Genomic DNA, 19,622 nt, shown 5'->3' with positions numbered 1-19,622 from the left:
TGGAAAGGATAAAAGATAAAGTTTAAACAGATAATATGAGAAAAAGGACAATGGGCACAGAGCATCAGCCTCGTAGGTCCCTTATATGACTGCTGGGCACTTCAGAAAGAAAATAAAAATAGAAATGACAAGTGAACAGTTATCAAGAGAACAGAGACCCCTGTTGCATTTACCCCTGTTACCTGTCTGTAGCACCTCGCCCAAGTTCTTTGTAGCAGCACCACCTGTGAAGGCCAGTGCCAACAGTGGCTGCTGGCCTTTCTAGGATTTTCAAAATTTTTAAGGGACATGCTTTTTTTCAGAAATTAGAAAGAAATTATCTGAAGTTGTCTTGGGTAAGTTCATTTTACCTGTCTTCCCCTCAAGTTTTCTGATGATCAAAACCACCCCCACCCCAGCAGAGCCATCTTCATCGCAATCCTTGATATGACTCCTGCTGCCATAATAACGATCCTGACTTTGACGTGTACACGTGAGACTTCATTACATAGGACAACAGGAGGGGACTGGAACACAAACTTTTCACTATCTCTAAAAATGTACTCACTAAGCAACTGAATCGTTTAAAGAAGATTTCACAAGAGATGCTCACCTCTCCTTAAGTGGTCAGAGCACTCACCGATGTTCTCATTTCAACACACTTTCATTTATTTCTTAACATATATCCCAAAGACCGATCCTTGACCAACTTTTGGCAAAACTAGCTGGGGTTACTGTGTATTTTAAGAAAGTAACATTATTGTATTTCTCTGTCCTCTTCTATAAAATTAGTCTAGATTAGATTTTGTAATACATACACAGAGAATCCCACATCTACTGCTCTTTGAGCATAAGGGAAAAAAACCCAATAACTTAATTTCTAAAATGATATTGATCGTAATAGTCCTCTTTCCCCCAATTTTTTTCCCTGGTCTCCCTTGCTGAAAATTGTCAAGACAGCTGACTAGCCCTGATCTTTAATAACGGGAAGCCAAGAGTGTTAGTTCTACGCGGGCTAATGGTCTACTGGCCTAAGACAGCTGGTCTTCAGATGACATTTGCTAACAGCAATAAAGAGCATCAGCTGGAAGTTATGTATGAGGGACCCTTCTGACATAATCATCATTAGTCACTCACAGTTTTATGACCAGCAGCTTATAATGGTATCCTCTTATCATCTAAATATTTACCAGTCCTATCAATACGATTTACACATGGCTTCAAAAAGAATTCTGATTTGTAAGTTGGTTATTTAGAAACATGACATACTGACTTATCCTCGTGAATAAAAATACAGATCCTGTTTAAATTCAGGTGTGCTTAAAACCATAACGAGATACTAATACACACGTATTACAGTGGCTCAAAAAGACAGAGTAAAACAGAACCAACTGGCCGTTCCAAGTGCTGGCTGATAAGGACACAGAACAATTGTAATTCTCATGTAAACCCTCGGGAAAGCACAACGAGACAGACACTTTGGAAAACAGTTTAGCAGTTTCTTAAAATGTCAAACACCCTTACCATACGACCCAGCAATCCTACTCCTAGGTATTTACCCAAGCGAGATGAAAAATTATGTCCAAACAAAGAGCCTGTAAGTGAATGTTTATAGCAGATTTATTCATATTGGCCTCAAACAGGAAACCGCCCAAATGTCCATTAACTGGTGACTAGATAAACAAAGCATGGCCTTTCCTTACCGTGGAACGCCATTCAGCATAAAAAGAACGAACAACAGACACATACAACAACGCAGATGCATCCCCAATTCGTTACGCTGAGTGACAGAAGCCAGACTCAAGAGGTTGCATACAGTGCGGTTCCACTTACATAACTTTCCTGAAAAGGCAGAACCATGAGGGTAGAAAACAAATCAGTGGCTTCTGGGAGTGGGGTGGACTAAAAAGGGGCATAAGGGAATTTTGGGGGGCGGTGATGGAATTATTTTATATATTGATTGTGGTAGCGACGGTTACATGAGTGTATGAATTTGTCAAAACTCAGAGAACCCTCAAAAGAGTATTTTTCTTGTGTGTAAATTTTACCTCGATCGACCTAAGAAAATAATTCAGTGTGGTAAACCTGGAGGTAAATAAGAATTTCAAATATGGGTATGCTTTTCTTGGATACCTAAAGATATAAACGAAAGCCCCCGACCTTACTCTCCCTGTGGCAGAGACAGGTTAACTTTGTTGCCAGCTTCAGATCAGGTTAAGGCCACCATGTTACCATGGATACAAGCTATTATTTCCTTTTGTGTGAAACCTCTAATATTAAATCGTGGCTCACATGCAAGGCAAGGGGAGACTAAGAAACAGCCAGACAAAGTCAACCGAGGCTTTGTCATTTGTCAGAACCCTGCCCTTAATGTTTCCTCCATGAACTCATGAGAAACCATGTGAAGTCAGTGAACATATTCCTTCAGGAATGAAAAGAAGAAAGGTTAGAAACTTTTTGGCTAAAGTTGGAGGCAATTCTACAAATTTTATGCTAGTCTTAAGGCTGTTAAGACTGTTTATATTCTTCTGTTTGTTGCAGAAATAATTTCCCCTACATGGATTGCTAAAACAATGACATATGAGAGACCAGCCCTCTCCTCTACCTGTTGACTTGCCTGGGAGACGATGCTTTTCTGATATAAAGTGGACAGAGGGCAGATTGAGGGTGGGTTTTAAAGTCAGGAGAATCCTTTGCAGTGGGGCTCAAACTGGTAAGTTGTGGGGCTTCACTCAAAGCCGGTAAGGTAGAAAGATGACTCTTAAATAAGCACATATATTTTAAAACTATATTAAAGATGTGTTGCCACAGTGATCGCCATGCATCCACCTAACGACTAGTGAAAATGAAAATCATAACAGCTGCCTTTGAGCTAGTGCTTTCCGCGTGCTAAGGAGGTGCTACACGGACCCCTAGGGCATCACCTCTCCCCACACCCTGCCCGCCCTGCTCTTTATGATCCAAGAATCCCAAACAACCCAGAGCTCCCCAGAGGCACCAGGCGAGTTCTTGCCTCTGTGCCTTTGTCCATTCGTTCCTCCATTCAACAAATATATTTTGACTATCTACTCGTGTCTGTTGATTGAATTGCGTCCCCCCAAATTTATATGGTGATGTTCTAAAGCCTGTGCTTCAGAACGCAAGCTTATTTGGAAACAGGGTCACGGCAGATGTCATTAGTTAAGATGAGGTCATACTGGAATAGTGTGGGCCCCTTAATCCTATACAAATTGTGACCTTATAAAAAGGGGAAATTGGGACACAGGCACACAGGCGGGGAGAAGGCCATCTGAAGACAAAGGTAGAAAGCAGGCTGATGCGTCTACAAGCCAAGGAAGGACAAAGCTCGCCAGCAAACCTGAGGAAGAAAGGGGAAAGTCCGGAGCAGACTCTCCCTCGCAGCCCACAGAGAGACCAACCCTACCGACACCCTGCTCTTGCACTTCTAGGTCCAGAACTGTGAGACAATAACTTTCTGTGGTTTAAACCAAACCAGAACAAACCAAAACAAACCCCCAAACAAAATTCCCCCCAAAACAAAACACACACAGTAAAGTACATTTCCTATGGACCAGGAGATTCTGCAAATGTAGAAGCCTTGAGAACTGAACTGCTCCCTTAAGGGGCTGGAGCTCAGTGGGGATGCATAGCAGGGGCTCCAGTGTGGACCAGGGCGGGGCGCTGACACCCCTGCATGCTTCTTCCTGATTGGCTAGCTCACCCTCGCCTGCCTCCTGACTTCTTTCAGATTTGAATTTTCAACCAGCTTAAAGGTTTTTTTTTTTTTTTTTAACACCTTTATTGGAGTATAATTGCTTTACAATGGTGTGTTAGTTTCTGCTGTATAACAAAATGAATCAGCATATACATGTATCCCCATATCTCTTCCCTCTGGCGTCTCCCTCCCACCGTCCCTATCCCACCCCTCTAGGTGGTCACAAAGCACCGAGCTGATCTCCCTGTGCTTTGCGGCTGCTTCCCACTAGCTATCTATTTTACATTTGGTAGTGTAAAGACGAAGACGTTCAGAATGGACTTGAGGACACGGGGAGGGGGACGGTCAGCTGGGACGAAGTAAGAGAGTGGCACGGACTTTTATATACAGCTTAAAGGTTTCTATCAACTTTTCGTGCAACCAGAGTCGTCTTTCCTGGAGGAAAAGAGGGCCCGACGCATGAGGTAGGAGAGACGGCAGGACGCTCCTCCTCCTGGCAAGGGCGCCAATCACCCCCAACATGCGGACAGATGGACAAGCCCCGGGAGCTCCCCACGGCAGCTGTTCACACCCATTTCCAAGTGCGGGGGCCTGAGCCCCGCCTGTAATGACATTTTCCTGGCTGGTTCTGACCTCTGAATCTTGCTGAGTTGTCTAACACACACCGTGAACATCAGCGAGTTAGGACTCAAAGCCAAGACACCAAAACTGTTTAAGACAGAATTTCTGTGACTTGGTCATTAACTTGTTTATATCCCGATCCACGCTTTTTTACATCCCTTCCTCTCAATTATTTTTTCCCTGCTTGGCAGAGGTTTTAGCAGCAGGTACCTCTAATCATTAAGACACTTTTGTAGGCAATTCAGGCTCCTGCTCTTAGAGAGCCGTCAATATTGGTGGGGGAATTTGAAAAAAATATCCTACTCACTATATAACTGCCCATTGTCTTGCTTATATTTTCCTTGTTTATAGAACACAATCGTTCTTTCCAGAAAAGAGTGGTTAGATTTATATATTCAGAGGAGTAATACAAATAACCATGTGTGATGATAATTTAGCCTATATTATTCTAAGATAACTCACACACCTTAAGGGTATCACATATCAATCAATGTTTTCAGGTATAAATCCAGCTATGACTCTTTGATTCTACCCTCTGCTGCCAGTGCTGTTTTTTCCCACCCCCTGAGGCCCTCATTTCCCACAGTCCACGTTCCTTCCGCTTCCTCCAAAGCCCACAGCTTCTATCTCTTTCTTACATGAGCTGGAAACACCCAGCTTTAACTTGAGTGTGTCAGGACGAAGCCTGTCCGTCTTTAACAAGAGCAGAGACGCTGGCCTGTTTCTCAAGTTACCCATCGCCCCAAATTTTAGTACTTCATCCATCCCATCGACAAACCTTTCTGAAATACAGAGTGTGTTCAGAGAACCGGTCTACATCCTAAGTATCATCCAAGAGAAATGGAAATAATACAGTTGACGTATTCATCGATCTCAAAAACAAACTCGCCACGCCTTTGTAGAAATCAGTCTGCCTGCTTTTAAGTTGAGAAGTTCTAAGATTACAGAACACTGGTGTCACAGCTGGCAAGGATTTTCTCACCTTTTGCCATGAGGCTAAATTTTATGGACGCAGCTTGCAAACTCCTAGATTCTCTTCCTTTGCTTCCCACTTCGAGCATGTAGTGCTTCAACCTATTTCTTTAGTGTGGCTTCTCCCCTGACCCTCCCCTTCCACGGTCATCAGCACTTTCCTGACCTAGCCACTCAGCTTTTCTGCTGTTCTTTTTTCTCCTCCACCTTTCCCAGCAAATAGCCGCCACTGCATACGCACGTCTCTTTCTCTCGAGAACAGAGACACCAATGCGGGCGCAGGTACCTGTTGCATGCCTTGCATGGTCTGCTGCAGGAACTGCACCTGCTGGTCCTTGGTCAGGTTTTCTTCCGTTCGAAACAGCTGCTCTTTCTCCTGCTTCAGCAGCTCCACTTCGTTCCTGTAGGCGTCCAGCTGCCACCGGAGGCTGTCGTTCTCTTCTTTAAGCGCGTAGGCCTGGGCGGCCAGGGCTGAGGGGCAAACAGAATGAGTTCAAGTGAGTGACCTTCTCTCTTAGAGGGACAGCCTTCAGTGAGAAAGGGGTTCTAAATCGGATTCTTAACGTTTGTACCGAACCCAAATGAGCTACCCTGGGGTGCTTTATTTTGCAGCTGGTGAGCATTGCTTCTTTGGGAATTTTTCCGCTATCCTATTTGTCCTGTCTTATGTGTGATTGTGGGCACAGGATTGACTCCTTCCAAATTCTTGTCTCTTGACCTCTTCCCTGATCCTAGGTTCCCTCTCAGAAACGGATCCATGTTGCTAGGTGATGAGAGTTTTCAGAATTCCAGGCAACCATCGTATCTACCTCGTGGCTGTCCTTTCCCTTTTGCAGGACGGCTCAGCTCCTTGGAGGGCCACTTTCTTTCAAATTATCAGCAGCACCCCAGTGGAGGCACGCAGCCGCAGCTGCCCAGGGGAGCTGAGGATTAATCCACACACACACACTGTTCCTGCTCTACTGTCGGGTCAGACTGACTGCATGAGTCCGTTAGTTAGTTCCCTTTGACTCCTATCAGAATGCTGACCTGGTTCCATCTGTTTCACCAACAGATTCCTACCCTAATACTCCTTCCTGAAACCTGAAATTCTCTATGTGCAGATTCAGAGCTCACTCACATCTCCACCTGACTGAGAAACCGAGACACTTAATTCAGGGTCTTACGCATCTCAAGGCTCCAAAAACAACGGAAATGGAATTAAACAGAGTGAGTGGTTCAAAACAAAATTGGGGATGGCGACTCCCTTCCCTAGTTTCCGGCTTGCTGCTTGGTGGTCTCTGCAATAATCACAATAGCTTTCTAAGCACTCTCTAGAGAGGAGACGCTGGACCATGAACTAACTCACTTCGTCCCCCCCATCAAGCCTCTGACGTGGGTGCTGCTCTTAACCACGCCCTCTTTACAGATGAGAAAAATGAGGCTCAGGGAAGTTAGAGGACTTGTCTGATCCCACGAAGAGAGTAGCATCAACAGCCTTCAGACCCAGAGTCTCTGCTGCCTGTCACTAGGTTACCCTGCCAGCCAGATGCGTTTAGCTCGTACCAGACTGTTTGAGAAGAACTCCAAATGCTCCCCCTCTACTTTCTCACCAGTTTCCCAGGCTTTCTTCCCCCCGCTTCAGAAAATCCATTCTCTACTTTCGTAAGCAAGAGAAAAGCGAAGATATGTTAAAAGCTTGTTATCAGAAGCTTCTTGAAAGAAGTAACTTCCGGTTGGTAAGGGCATGGCGTGGAGTCCCTGCCCAGCAGGTTCTCGGTCCAGGAGCATTTCCGCACCCCACACCACGTCCAACCCCAATCCCAGAGCCAAATCGAGGTCAGCCTCTCAGATGTTCCACCCACATATTACCGCGCAATGGTGACAGATCTGTACGGAGGTGCTCTGAAACCCCAGTGAGTTCTCTCCTTAAATATCAACCATCAAATTACATTAATAGTAGTTTTATAGTTGAGTGTTTTATGGTATTCTACCTTGCAAAATGATTGTGTATAGTACACACTGAAATACTCATCGAATGGAACATGCAATTAACCAGAAAATTCCCTACCTCAAACCATCAGGGATCAATTAGTCGACAAGCAGTTACTGCATATGTACTCCACGCCCGGAGCCTGTCCGGGCATCTTGGATCACAAGACAAGGAGACAGAGTATGTCTCTTCTCTCGAGGAGCTTGAAATATAATAGAAACCAATACGTTTGAAAGGAACACACTCAAAGCAAGAGAGAAGAGCCTGATGCCTGGCATACAGTAGGCACTCAATAAATGTTGGTTGGATACATAAACAAGTGACTAATTTAGTGTCAAGGTTTACTGCAAGAGAATCCATCCTACAGGAATTCAGAGAAGAGAAAGGAAAAGGCAGACTGGATTAATAAAAGAGGGCTTTGAAGGGTGAAAGCCCAAGTACTGGGGAAGAGCACCTCACTTGGGAGCAACAGCAGAAACAAAGCCCAGAGATGAGAACTGAAGACAGAATATTTGGGGCAGGAAGCAGAGAAGCTTGACCAAAAGGCAAGAGTCTGTCTGGAAGCAGTGAGAGAAAGGTGAACCATGCCAGGTGATGAGAGAGGATGGAGGTTCAGAAGTCAGGATGGAGAGGTAGGGTCAAATGGGGAGGCCAACTGAGAACCACTGAAGGTGCCGAAGCAGCAGAAGGGCGTGATGAAACCGCTGACTTAGGAAGATTGGTTTGGCAATGGCGCATGGAATGAACTGGAGGCTGAAGAGGATGAATAAAGGAAATTTTATTTGGTGTATATGTGTGCGCAAAAGAGAGGAACTGCCAATTGTACAGCTTTCAGGGACTGACGTAAAATCGGAGACGACCCAGGGTAGGCCCAAGAGTACGAGCTAGTGCTTTTTCAACACTGCACAGCCCAACTTCAGATCTTGTCCACACCCTGAGGTACCAACTCCTGACAACTCAGTTTACCAACCCCTAAGGAAATGGTTATGAGGCATCATTTAAGAGGGGGATGTTGTAATAGGGCAAAATTACAGAAAATGCAAATGATGGAAAAAGTGTTGGCGCTACAGAAGCCCATTACTGCATTTAGTAGCATTCAAAGACACTTAAGTCATTTCCTTAGGAAGCTCTATCTGGCCCTTTCTCAATTCAGAGTGGCATTTTTATTATCATAACTGATAGCAGGTGTTTGCGAAGAAATCGATTAGTATGCGGGGATGGAAATCACATTTTCCAAATGAATTGCATAGTCTGCAAGATATGCTGAAATCTGTGTAGCAAAATGCAAGCAGCTATAAAGCATGTGCCAGCAACGTTATTTCAATAAATTGTCTGAACATAAATACATATAGGGAAGTGCACCATCCATTATTTTAGGGCTTCTCTTATAAGACTGTGGAATGGCACTGCTGACGTTTCTTATTCTTGGCTTAAGCCAACTGACCACTGTTCCTACCAAGTAGGATGCAGTGTCATTTGCATTTCTGGAATACGAATGTGATATCATCATATTAAAACAGATTAAAAAAACCCAGCAGCTGTAACTCCATCCACCCCCAACCCTCCCCAAATCAATACCATAGCCAATCCCATCAACGTTTTTATAATTGGGGCATATAACTGATTTACATTCCTTATTAAATAATTTCAAGCTTCATATTTGCAAAGGAAATGTTGGTTACTCATGTGGCAGCAAAGTGGTTTTCTTCTAAAGGGTGAGAAATTATATATTGACTCCACTTAACTTGTGGTCACCTGTTTGTAAACATTATTCAGCATCTGCATGGATCCACCCCTCAGATGAAGCTTCCTGGAAGAAGCTAGATGATGTTTCTTGGACCAGAGCTCTAAAGGAAACAAAATCCTAATAATTTCTAACTTAACATCATTTCTCAGTGTATTCCAAATCCAGAAACTTGAAAGGACCACCCTTTCATTTCTCTCTTTTCTCTTTCATTCTTTCTAGGACACTGTATTAAACAGTTCTGAACAATGTATAATGAAGCTTCTGTGATAAAACTGACCCCTTGAAAGACAGTACAACCAATCCACTATTCAAATAAGAAGGATTAAAAATAAACAACAGCATGCATCTTTTTGTAGGAATCCCTGTGGACTGTACTGTGTTCCAATAAATAGAATATTTAGCTAACGTGGATTTCCAATTTTCAATAAAATAAAAAAAAAAAGAATACAGTGAGGCACTTTAAATGTAAACTATTCTGAACATAACTGAATTTTCCTTTGGTGATTTTAAAGGCACTGCTGAGTCCAGGGATGCCTCTGGATTATCATTCATTCATTCACCAATCAGCTATTTATAGTGAAGCCCTGTGAGGAGAGCTGTGGCCTCCACGAGGGGAAGGCCAGTGTCGGCATCAGTTTATACTTGCTCAGGACCTTAGGAAAATTCTGTTACAAGGATTTTCTGATTGGATCAAAAGTGAAATAACGACGTTGGAAAAACTCTGCTAAACAAGATTAAATTCCATTTCAAAACAGCACTAGACTACTAAAATTACCAAAGTGTATATAAGTTGATCCAAAGATTAAATTGCACTGCTGAAGAAGAGGCTTAAAGGCATTACAGCACCTTGCTGCACCCTTGACTAGATCCTATATAAACCATTAGTCTTTGTATTAATTATGGTCAGAGTGACCTCCTCCTTTGCCTCCTCCATTACTTACTGTGTTTCCCTGGGAACAGATAATGGCATGCTTACTTTCTTTAAGTAATACTCTGCTGAAAGCCTCGAAATCTCTCTCTTAGCAGCCTGAGCCAGCCTCAGAAAAATAATTGGCCTTATATGAAAATATGTAAGTTATTTTGGGATATGTCCCTGTAAGAGGACAGTATGTTAATATCTCTTTCATGCTCAGGGAAGATGCAACTAAATAATCAAACACTTTACCATATCGTTTCCAACAGTATCTGGATTTCTCGAAAACTGTTTGTCTTGGTGTCGTTGGGGGACTCTGTGTTTAACGTCCCCCTTCCACTTTGCCAGATGTCCTCCTGAAATGCTGGGAGGACGCTGCCCGGCAGTGCATTTCCTCCCCACGTGCAAAGAAGGTCTTTTCCAAGGTTTTCATCGGCTGCTGTCCAGAAAGGCACTTGTGCTGAAAGGTCCAGAACCCAGGACGACTGGGTGGGTCTGAGACCTGGAAGATACGGCCACCGTATCAGCTCGCCTTCCAGCCCCCGTGGCCTGGGCACTTAGGGACCATCCCCAGGTTCCACCTGCCTTCCTGCATTTTGCTCCTCTTCCTGCAGGGTGCCTGGGGTGGGGGTCCAGTGGCATTGCTGCAGCACAGGCAACACACTGTGTCATGCTTTTCTCTGCTTAGTGAAGCTTGTTCCTGAGAGACGACTGGCCCAGGGGCTGCCATCTGACTGGTTCTCACTGATGCAGTGTGAGGGGGGTGTGAGGTGTACCCTCTGCTCAATCCCTCATTACCTTCCTGCTGCCGGAATGGGCCTGGCTGGGTCTCTGAGTCATCACGTGGAGGAAAGGTGCCCACAGACCAAGAATATCTGCTTTGGACTCTACTGTGCCCAAGAAATAAACTTCTTTTTCTTTGGTAAAGACACCTGAAGGTTTGGAACTTATTTGTAAAACAGCTGGCATTACTCTAACCCAGAGTTTTCCAAATATTGGCTTGAATCAGAAATTCCTGGTGGGCGTGTTAAACACGTATTTCTGGACCCCTTCCCCAGAGTTTCCAAAGGGGTATATGCCTGGGATGCTGCCTAAGAATCTGCATTCCTCCAAGCTCTGAGTGCTGCTGATGCTGCCATGGCCGAGACCACACTTGGAGAGCGGCAGCTCAGGCCACGGCCGCTTCTATCCCCTGGCTTCTGAACTGGAGCTACAACTGGCTTGTTTGGACAAAAACGTCTGACGGCACCACAGGCTCAGCTTGGCATTCTGGTTCCATTCCTCGACCTTCTGAATGAGCCTCAGCCCCATGCGTTGCACCTGTGAAGGCAGTCCTGTCCCAGCCCTGTCTCCATGCCCCAGCCACCTCCTCATGGAGGGAGGGGGAAATCTGGGCAAAAGGTACAGTCACTACTGTTTCGCTTCCCCCGTTTTCCCCCAATAATAGTAGCAGTAGCAGCAGGAGTAGCCGTAGTCATAGGAATAGTAACAGTGGTAGTAATAGCTAACGATTTTATGTGCCAGGAAACGTATGCACAATCTCCTTTCACCTTCACAAAAACATGACAGAGTAAATACAACTATTATTTTTATTTTCCAAGTGATGGGACTGAGTTTGAGAGATGTGGAGGTTTGCACAGCTGGCTGGAGGGGACGTCCCCCCTCTGCAAGGGGGACGCCAGAACCTACACTCCCCGACGTGATGGCACTGGGGTGGCCCCTCGCAGGTAAGCGCCGCAGCTCAAGCGTGAAGGAAACCAGGGACCCTGCTGTGGGACCTGATCAGCTCCTAACAGAGGCAAACATTCCCTTGCTGGGTCTTTTTGGGGACTGTTCTGCAGGAGAGGGGCTCCACTACGGAGGCAGAGAGGATGAGCCCATTTTAAAATGAACACACGTAGAACTTCTGCAGGAGGAGTCTGGGAATGAGCCATACAGAAGTTAAACTCAGGCTTCTGGAGCCTTGAGGCCTGACTTGATCTGCTCAGGGATCCCACCTTCTATGCTGTGTCCCCCTCCTCTGAAATGGCTGCACTGAGACCACCGACCACTGAGCTCCTGGGCCTCGGCCAGTTATTAAGGCTCCATGAATGACCATAAGTGCGTGGGTTTATTCTGGGCTTTCTATCCTATTTAAATCCTGTTCCACTGATCTAGATGTCTGTTGCTGTGCCAGTCCATACTGTTCTGATGACTGCAGCTTTGCAGTATAGTCTGAAGTGAGGGAGCCTGATTCCTTCAGATCTGTTCTTCTTTTGGAGAAAACTCTAATTTGAAAAGATACATGTACCCAATGTTTACAGCAACACTATTCACAACAGCCAAGACACAGAAGCAACTTAAGTATCCATCAACAGATGAATGGATAAAGAAGATGTGGCACACATATACAATGGAATATTACTCAGCCATAAACAAGAATGAAATATTACCATTTGCGGCAACATGGATGGACCTAGAGATTCTCATACTACGTGAAGTAAGTCAGACGGAGAAAGACAAATATCATATATCACTTATATGTGGAATCTAAAACAATGATACAAATGAACTTACTGACAAAACAGAAATAGACTCACAGACATAGAAAACTTATGGTTACCAAAGGGTAAAGGGAGAGGAATAAATTAGGAGTTTAGGATTAAAATATACACACTACTATATATAAAATAGGTAACTAACAAGGACCTACTGTATAGCACAGGGAACTATATTCAACATCTTATAATAACCTACAGTGGAAATGAATCTATAAAAAAGAATGGATATATATATATATTATAACTGATTTACTTTGCTGTACAACTGAAACTAACACAACATTGTAAGTCAATTATATTGAAATAAAAATTTTTTTAAAAAGGCTCTATGAAGAGAGCCGTGTCCAAGGACTCTGCCTGGTCTCAGGAGTCCCAAAGGACCAGTGTTCCAGTGCCTACCCCACCCAACTCCTCTACGTTCTGCTTTTCTAGGTGTCCTGCACCTTCAGCTGGAGTAAAGGCAGTGAAAACGCTTCTTCCCACAGATTCCCCAGGGTCTGAATAGGCTCAGGAAGGCCCAGGACAAGCATCAGATGATCCTCAGGTGACCAAAACACGGGGTCCTTGGAACGCTGTCATATCGGTGCCCGCCAGCGTCCAGGAACAGAGCTGGAGAGCATCAGAGGCTCCTGCTGCACAGTCTCTTGCGAGACAGCCTCTCGTGGTCCGGACGAACTATAATCAATCTGTTTTCCAGTAACAGCTGTATCGCCACTGAAGCAGCAATCTTCCTCCCACTGCTGGCGGGAATTCCTTCAGCTACGGTTTTGCAGGATTATTATTATTACAACTTAGCACTGACATAACATTTTCTATTTGTAGTGTGTATTATGGTCTGCGCATTAGCTATGATTAGGGAGAGCTCACCAGAAGCACAATGCAGGGTCTATTTCCATCTTTGTGTGAGGCCAGTGGAATAAGGGTAACTTAGAGAGTGCAGGTAACCTGGATCTTGTTATTATAATGGCTTAAATGCGAGTCTGCAGGCGCAACCGGCAGCAGGTGACTCAGGAAAAGAAAATCCTCTGTCGCCCTGTCCACGGAGCTCCTCCTAAGGAAGCGGTCTGCACCGGTGGCCGTGACCGTGCGGTACATCTGGGCCACTGACGCTGCTGAGAATTCACCTCATTCACGCCTTACCGCTTTTCCATCGACCTTATTATATCTAATACCTCCCCCAACTCTCCCATTGTCCGTGGAGGAAAGTAAGTGAAGGAAAGAGGCATGCTCGCTTCTTCCAGTAGCAGGGTGTCTGCCATTTAAAAGGTTGAAGGATGCTCTGCTGGGTGAGGGAGGCCCTGAGAGTCCTCAGGGAAGCACAGCTGCAGTGAGGCCCGCAAACCTCGGCTCAGAGCCTGCTCTAGGCAAGCACCCCGCCTGACCTCGGGGGCTCCATGCCCAGCGATGGGGAAAATGATACAGGTATGGATGCGGGGAGGTCGCTTCCCTGCTCTCCCCACCACGAGCCGTGGGGGTCAGACCGAGGAAGAGGCTGGGAAAGGAAAGCTGGGGGTGGTGAGGCTCCTTTCTGAAGCAGGCGGGGCGGGGCTGGGCCTTGAAGTCAGGCTCACACTGTGAAAAGCTACAAGCAGTGGAAGTGGGGCCGTCCCACCGTGAGGACCCCTTTCCCAAAGGACCCTGCCGACTCCAGAAGGAGCCAGTGCCCAGGGGACAGGGTAAGATGGGTGCAGGGAGGAGGGGAGGCTGGGTTGCTAAGGGCTCGACGTCTTGGGTCCCAGCAGCAGACACATCGAGAAGGGCACTTGCCCCAACTCTCTCTTTTTTTTTTTTTTTTTTGCTTAGTCTTCCGTTTTCTTTTTCACTTGCAACCCCTATTTCGATTTCCAAGATGCAGGTACAGTTTTTTCTAACTCTCTGAAAGCTTTAGAGAGTCTTTGTTAGGGCCGTCAAGCCTTAGACCAAGATACATCACAGAATGACACGGGTCTTCAGGAACAGTGCTCCCTCCCTGGTCATGTTCCCCCCTCACAGACAGCACACCTCCCCCAGGGGGACCGTGCTCCACCCTCACTAGTGGTTGGTCTCATCCAAAGAGAGTAGCTTTAAACAGCAACCCTCCCTCCGAAGGCATTACTCCTCTCATTTCTCCTCTGCCTGCAATGCCAGGGCCGGGCCAACACCTTTCTCTCCTCCCAACTGGCAGATTTCTTTCCCTTTTAACAAATGGTCACTTCCAGTTTTCTTCAAGAAACCTTCCCCTCAAGGAGTGATGTTTTTCTACTCCTTCTAAACCCCTACACACACACACACACACACACACACACACACACACACACACACTCTCTCTCTCTCTCTCTCTCTCTCTCTCTCTCTCTCTCTCTCTCTCTCTCTCTCTCTCTCTCACGGCTGGTTACTACTACATAAAACGTATCCCTCCAGGGCTTCCCTGGTGGCGCAGTGGTTGAGAATCCGCCTGCCGATGCAGGAGATACGGGTTCGTGCCCTGGTCCGGGAAGATCCCACATGCTGCGGAGCAACTAAGCCCGTGAGCCATGGCCGCTGAGCCTGTGCGTCCGGAGCCTGTGCTCCGCAACGGGAGAGGCCACAACAGTGAGAGGCCCGCATACCGCAAAAAAAAAAAAAAAAAAAAAAAAAAAAAAAAAAAAAAACGTATCCCTCTGAAATGTGCAGTGGAGGTCAGCCCACACCTAAAGTGTGTTCTCAGTCCTAGGCATTGCCCTTTGCAAGGAAGAGTGATATTTCCCACAAAGCTTTTCTTTTAAGACACCAAATACTTGGGATAACAAAGATGCGTTGAATAGAAAGGCTTTCTCTTCCCTTGGGTTTTGTGCTGCACACAAACTCTATCCAGTCCACGGACTGGGAACCAAGGCTGGTGGGAAACGGTGGGCAGTGAATTCCCCTCCCTACCAGCCTCACCACCAACGCTGAGACTGGTTTATTGAAGCCCACGTGTTTGTGCCTGGCACCAGGGAAAAAAGATTCCCATCCTCTCTAGATACATAACCAAGGTAGAAATGACACTGGTATGAAAAAAGAACTGGTGTCTCCAGGCCAGCAGTCCTGGAAGTTTGTTCCACACACAGCCTCCATCTGTCCCACCTTGGAATCTCCTATGTGAGAATTCCTAGACCCATCCCAGACCCTCTGTATCTGAGTTTCTGAAATGGGGGCCTGGGGTTGTACATTTCAGCAAGTTTCTGGAGTAACTCTAATGCACACCGAAGTTTTGGAACCTCTTCACTAGCCTCTAGAGACCATAACTTTTTTCCAGGCTTGTGTTTCTTTCATTTTTTTTTTTTTTTGCGGTATACGGGCCTCTCACTGTTGTGGCCTCTCCCGTTGCGGAGCACAGGCTCCGGACGCACAGGCCTGGCGGCCATGGCTCACGGGCTTAGTTGCTCCGCGGCATGTGGGATCTTCCCGGACCAGGGCACGAACCCGTGTCTCCTGCATCGGCAGGCGGACTCTCAACCACTGCGCCACCAGGGAAGCCCTCTTTCATTATTTTTTGATGCCTGCTTTCTCTCAGCCTTTTCTAACGGCTTCTCTGTTATTGAAAGGACCTACTCTTCTCCAGCTTTTACCATCCAACACAGCCTTCCAGGGTTCTCTGCCACCTGCCTTGCCTTCTCACATTTCATTCATCTATCTCCCTGCTCCTCTCTGAATGCTGGTTACTGCCTTTCCCGTGATGATACTGTGACTGAATGCTTTCATAAATCCTCCAGGCAGTGTCTCCAAAACACATTTTTCTGACCTACTAAATGTGGTTGTGTATTACTTTCATTTGCAGCCATATTTCTGGAGAAAGCTCGGCTTCAGCAGGTTTGTGGCCTGCACCCAGGAGAGGCTGGGCTATACCTCCGTGCTCTGTGGGAACTAATCACCCTTGACCAAGGGCCCTTGGACCAGCCTCTCAGTGGAGGAGAGGAGGCCCTTCCTGCGTGTACACTCTCCCCAGACCAGTTGCTAGGTCCTCTGAGGCTTTTCTCTTTGGCAAATGCCCAGGCATCCCTGCTTCTTTCTGTCACCACTGATGGATGGGAAAATAGTCCTTGGCTATTCTCCTAGCATCAGAGAAAAGCAGGGACTCTGTCTTTCTGCATCCAGGCTATTTTAATTTTTCCTTTCCTCTAAGCTAGTCTTTTTTCCAATTAACCAAAGGATACTTGGATGCATCTCGCACAGATATGATGAGGGGGGTTCTCCACCCGTGTCACGCATGCCATATTTAAACGAATAAACCACCTGCCTTTCATTTCTTCTTTCTTTGGTCCTTTAATATTGCCCATGTCAGTCACTTCCTCTCCACTAATCATTTTTATCTTCTACTTCATTTTAATTGTCTTCTTGTTCTCATATTTTGTTACCTTACCTCTACTTGTTTTCTTTTTTCTTCTTTCCCACCTATAATTGACAGCCGTGAATCTTCATGTCACACGCCAGTGGTTTCCAATCCTTTGTGCATCAGACTCGTCTGAGGAGCATTTTGATAACACAGATGGCTGGGCATTAACCCCCAGGCATTGGTGTTTGTTGTATAAAGCTTCCCAGGTCTTTCCTGTGTGCAGCCAGGGCTGCGAACTGCTCATTTTACCTTTGTTACTGCTTAGCAGCATCCACTCTCCACATTGTCACAGTACCATTTGCAAAATGCCACGGAAACCCTTAATTGGTTATTTCTTACAACCTCAAGGAAACCCTCTTAGGATGAGCCTTATGTTACTGCTAAGAAAGCTGAGGCTTAGGGAAGGGACATCATTTGCCAAGCCACGCTGGAAACAAAACGAAGATCCCTCAAGGGGCCTCTGACCTCATCTGGTTCAAAGTTATTTCTGCACTCTGTTTGGTGGCTCTAAAACCTCTCTTCCAGGGACACCAATTCGCACTCATGTAGGCCACTTTCTCAGAGCTTTTCTAGTGGTTTGACCACCTCTCTTCAGAAGAGCGTCAAGGTGAGCTCGGCGTTCCTCAGTCAGGCCCAGAAAATGGGAAGGAAACTTGGAAGGAAGTCTCTCAAAAACTTATTTTCAGAACTCTTGATTTCTTCTCTACTTGGATGGCTCCAGCTCACATTTGTCAACTGGACACCTCTTCTCATTACTTCTTCCCATCCGCAGAGCCTGAGTGCGACAAAATCCTGCTTTGACAAACTCAGAGTCCTTGGGCAGGGAAAAGTGCATGCATTTTATAAACTGTCTGGATGGCTAAATTATAGCAATTTTTCCCTGGGAGAGAGTTGCTTGGATATTAAAACCTGCTGTATATTGAGTACGATCATCTTTCTCACATCCCCATAAAAAATGCAGTTTTTGCTTTGTTCATTAAAATGATTTGCTTTTGGTTTCTGAAGGGTATACTTTTCCAGGCAGCAATGTCTTATTCTTACTGGCAACTCCTTAGAAGCCCTCTGCAAGTGCTGAAGCCCCAGTTCAGCGCTATTAATCAGATGCTAAATGCTTTAAAACAGCTCTACCCCTTTTTCTTTTTTTTTTTTTAAATTTTATTTATTTATTTATGGCTGTGTTGGGTATCCGTTGCTGCACATGCGGGCTTTCTCTAGTTGCAGCGAGCGGGGGTTACTCTTCGTTGCGGTGTGTGGGCTTCTCGTTGCGGTGGCTTCTCTCACTGTGGAGCACGGGCTCTAGGCGCGCGGGCTTCAGTAGTTGCGGCACGCGGGCTCAGTAGTTGTGGCCCACGGGCTCTAGAGCACAGGCTCAGTAGTGTGGCAAATGAGCTTAGTTGTTCTGTGGCATGTGGGATCTTCCCGGACCAGGGATCGAACCCGTGTCCCCTGCGTTGGCATGTGGATTCTCAACCACTAGGCCACCGGGGAAGCCCTACCCCTTTTTCTAATTGAGAAATAGTGCTGTCTGGGCAAGTTTAGGAGGTGACCTTGATTGAATTAAAGAGGTCGCGGATGTAAGAGACTTCAAAGTCATATTCAATGATTTTAAAGAAATGACTTCCCTCCAATTAAGCAGAAATTAGCATGAAATATTTTGTTTCTGAAAGGTGAAAAGAATTCCTCTGAGAAAGCAGCTCTCTCTTTACTAGCTTTTTACTGAACATGGAGGAGAAGGCACCACGGATGGTTTTATATCAAGTGCTTTGTTAACATGGTGCTGATGACCCAGCATCTCCTTAGGAGCCAAAATGTTATATAGCTGGGGCAAAAGGTCCAATTTAAGTTTTGATTTCTATTTCAAAAGCCCAAGGACTTAACAACTTTTGATTACTAAAAAAAAAAAAAAAAAGCTCTACTTTCCATCTGCAATCATTTCAACGTAGTTCCAGGAAAAAAAGTTTCAAATGTTAACCTTACTTATTTCTTTGTTGTTTCCCCTTTTAGCTCCATCCTTCACCTTGCCAAGTCCCCTATCTTTTTTTTTTTTTTTTTTTTGGCGGTACGCAGGCCTCTCTCACTGTTGTGGCCTCTCCCATTGCGGAGCACCGGCTCCGGACGCGCAGGCTCAGCGGCCATGGCTCACGGGCCCAGCCGCTCCGCGGCATGTGGGATCTTCCCGGACCGGGGCACGAACCCGTGTTCCCTGCATCGGCAGGTGGACTCTAAACCACTGCGCCACCAGGGAAGCCCTACTAGGATTTTCCAGAGCAGATAAACACCACTCTCAGATCAAAGACTGAGTCTCAAATAGTCTTACAAGACTTCGTTTGCTATTTTTCCCCCCTTACTATGGCACTGCAAGACAAATGATATCACGGTCCCATACATGTCATAAGTAAGAATTCACTAAATGTTTTCATTTTATCATTGCTTTGTATGATGGCGTTGCTTAAGACAATTTCATGGAAGCAAAGAGCTAAGGATAGAGAAATGGATGGCTTTACGACGTTCGGATTATATAAACTATATGAGAAAAGTCTAGTATGGCAGGTGGAGACATTTCTTAATCAACCAACTGGTAAATCACTAAAAGAAGAATTAAATCTCATATCCTACTTCCAAGAGATTTGCCAAATATGTGTTATCACTTAAGTTTTACCTGAAAACTTGTAATTACAAAAAAATATATCCCCAATACAAACCTGCAGACATTATTCAGCATTCTAGCTGATGATTGTTTGGTGGTAAAACCCACATTTTTCTCATTAATTTTGAACATGCGGTAAGAAGAGAGAGGACATATTACTTCTAAGATCTCTTCCCGATCAAA

At 45.6% G+C, this 19,622-nt stretch overlaps 1 protein-coding gene across 11 annotated transcripts in view; it reads right to left on the bottom strand.

Annotated features, from left to right (window-relative positions):
* Positions 1-19,622, bottom strand: part of ENOX1 (ecto-NOX disulfide-thiol exchanger 1) — a 615,060-nt gene that overhangs the window by 91,131 nt on the left and 504,307 nt on the right. For all 11 annotated transcript variants that reach the window (XM_059042210.2, XM_067016825.1, XM_067016827.1 and 8 more), the window contains one exon: positions 5,574-5,758. In XM_059042210.2, coding sequence (XP_058898193.1) covers positions 5,574-5,758 — 185 coding nt within the window. The remainder of the gene's footprint in view (positions 1-5,573; positions 5,759-19,622) is intronic.

This window comes from Kogia breviceps, chromosome 16, assembly GCF_026419965.1.
Source record: "Kogia breviceps isolate mKogBre1 chromosome 16, mKogBre1 haplotype 1, whole genome shotgun sequence".
In the NCBI taxonomy this organism is placed as follows: domain Eukaryota; kingdom Metazoa; phylum Chordata; class Mammalia; order Artiodactyla; family Physeteridae; genus Kogia; species Kogia breviceps.
This window is presented reverse-complemented; position numbering and strand designations above follow the sequence as displayed.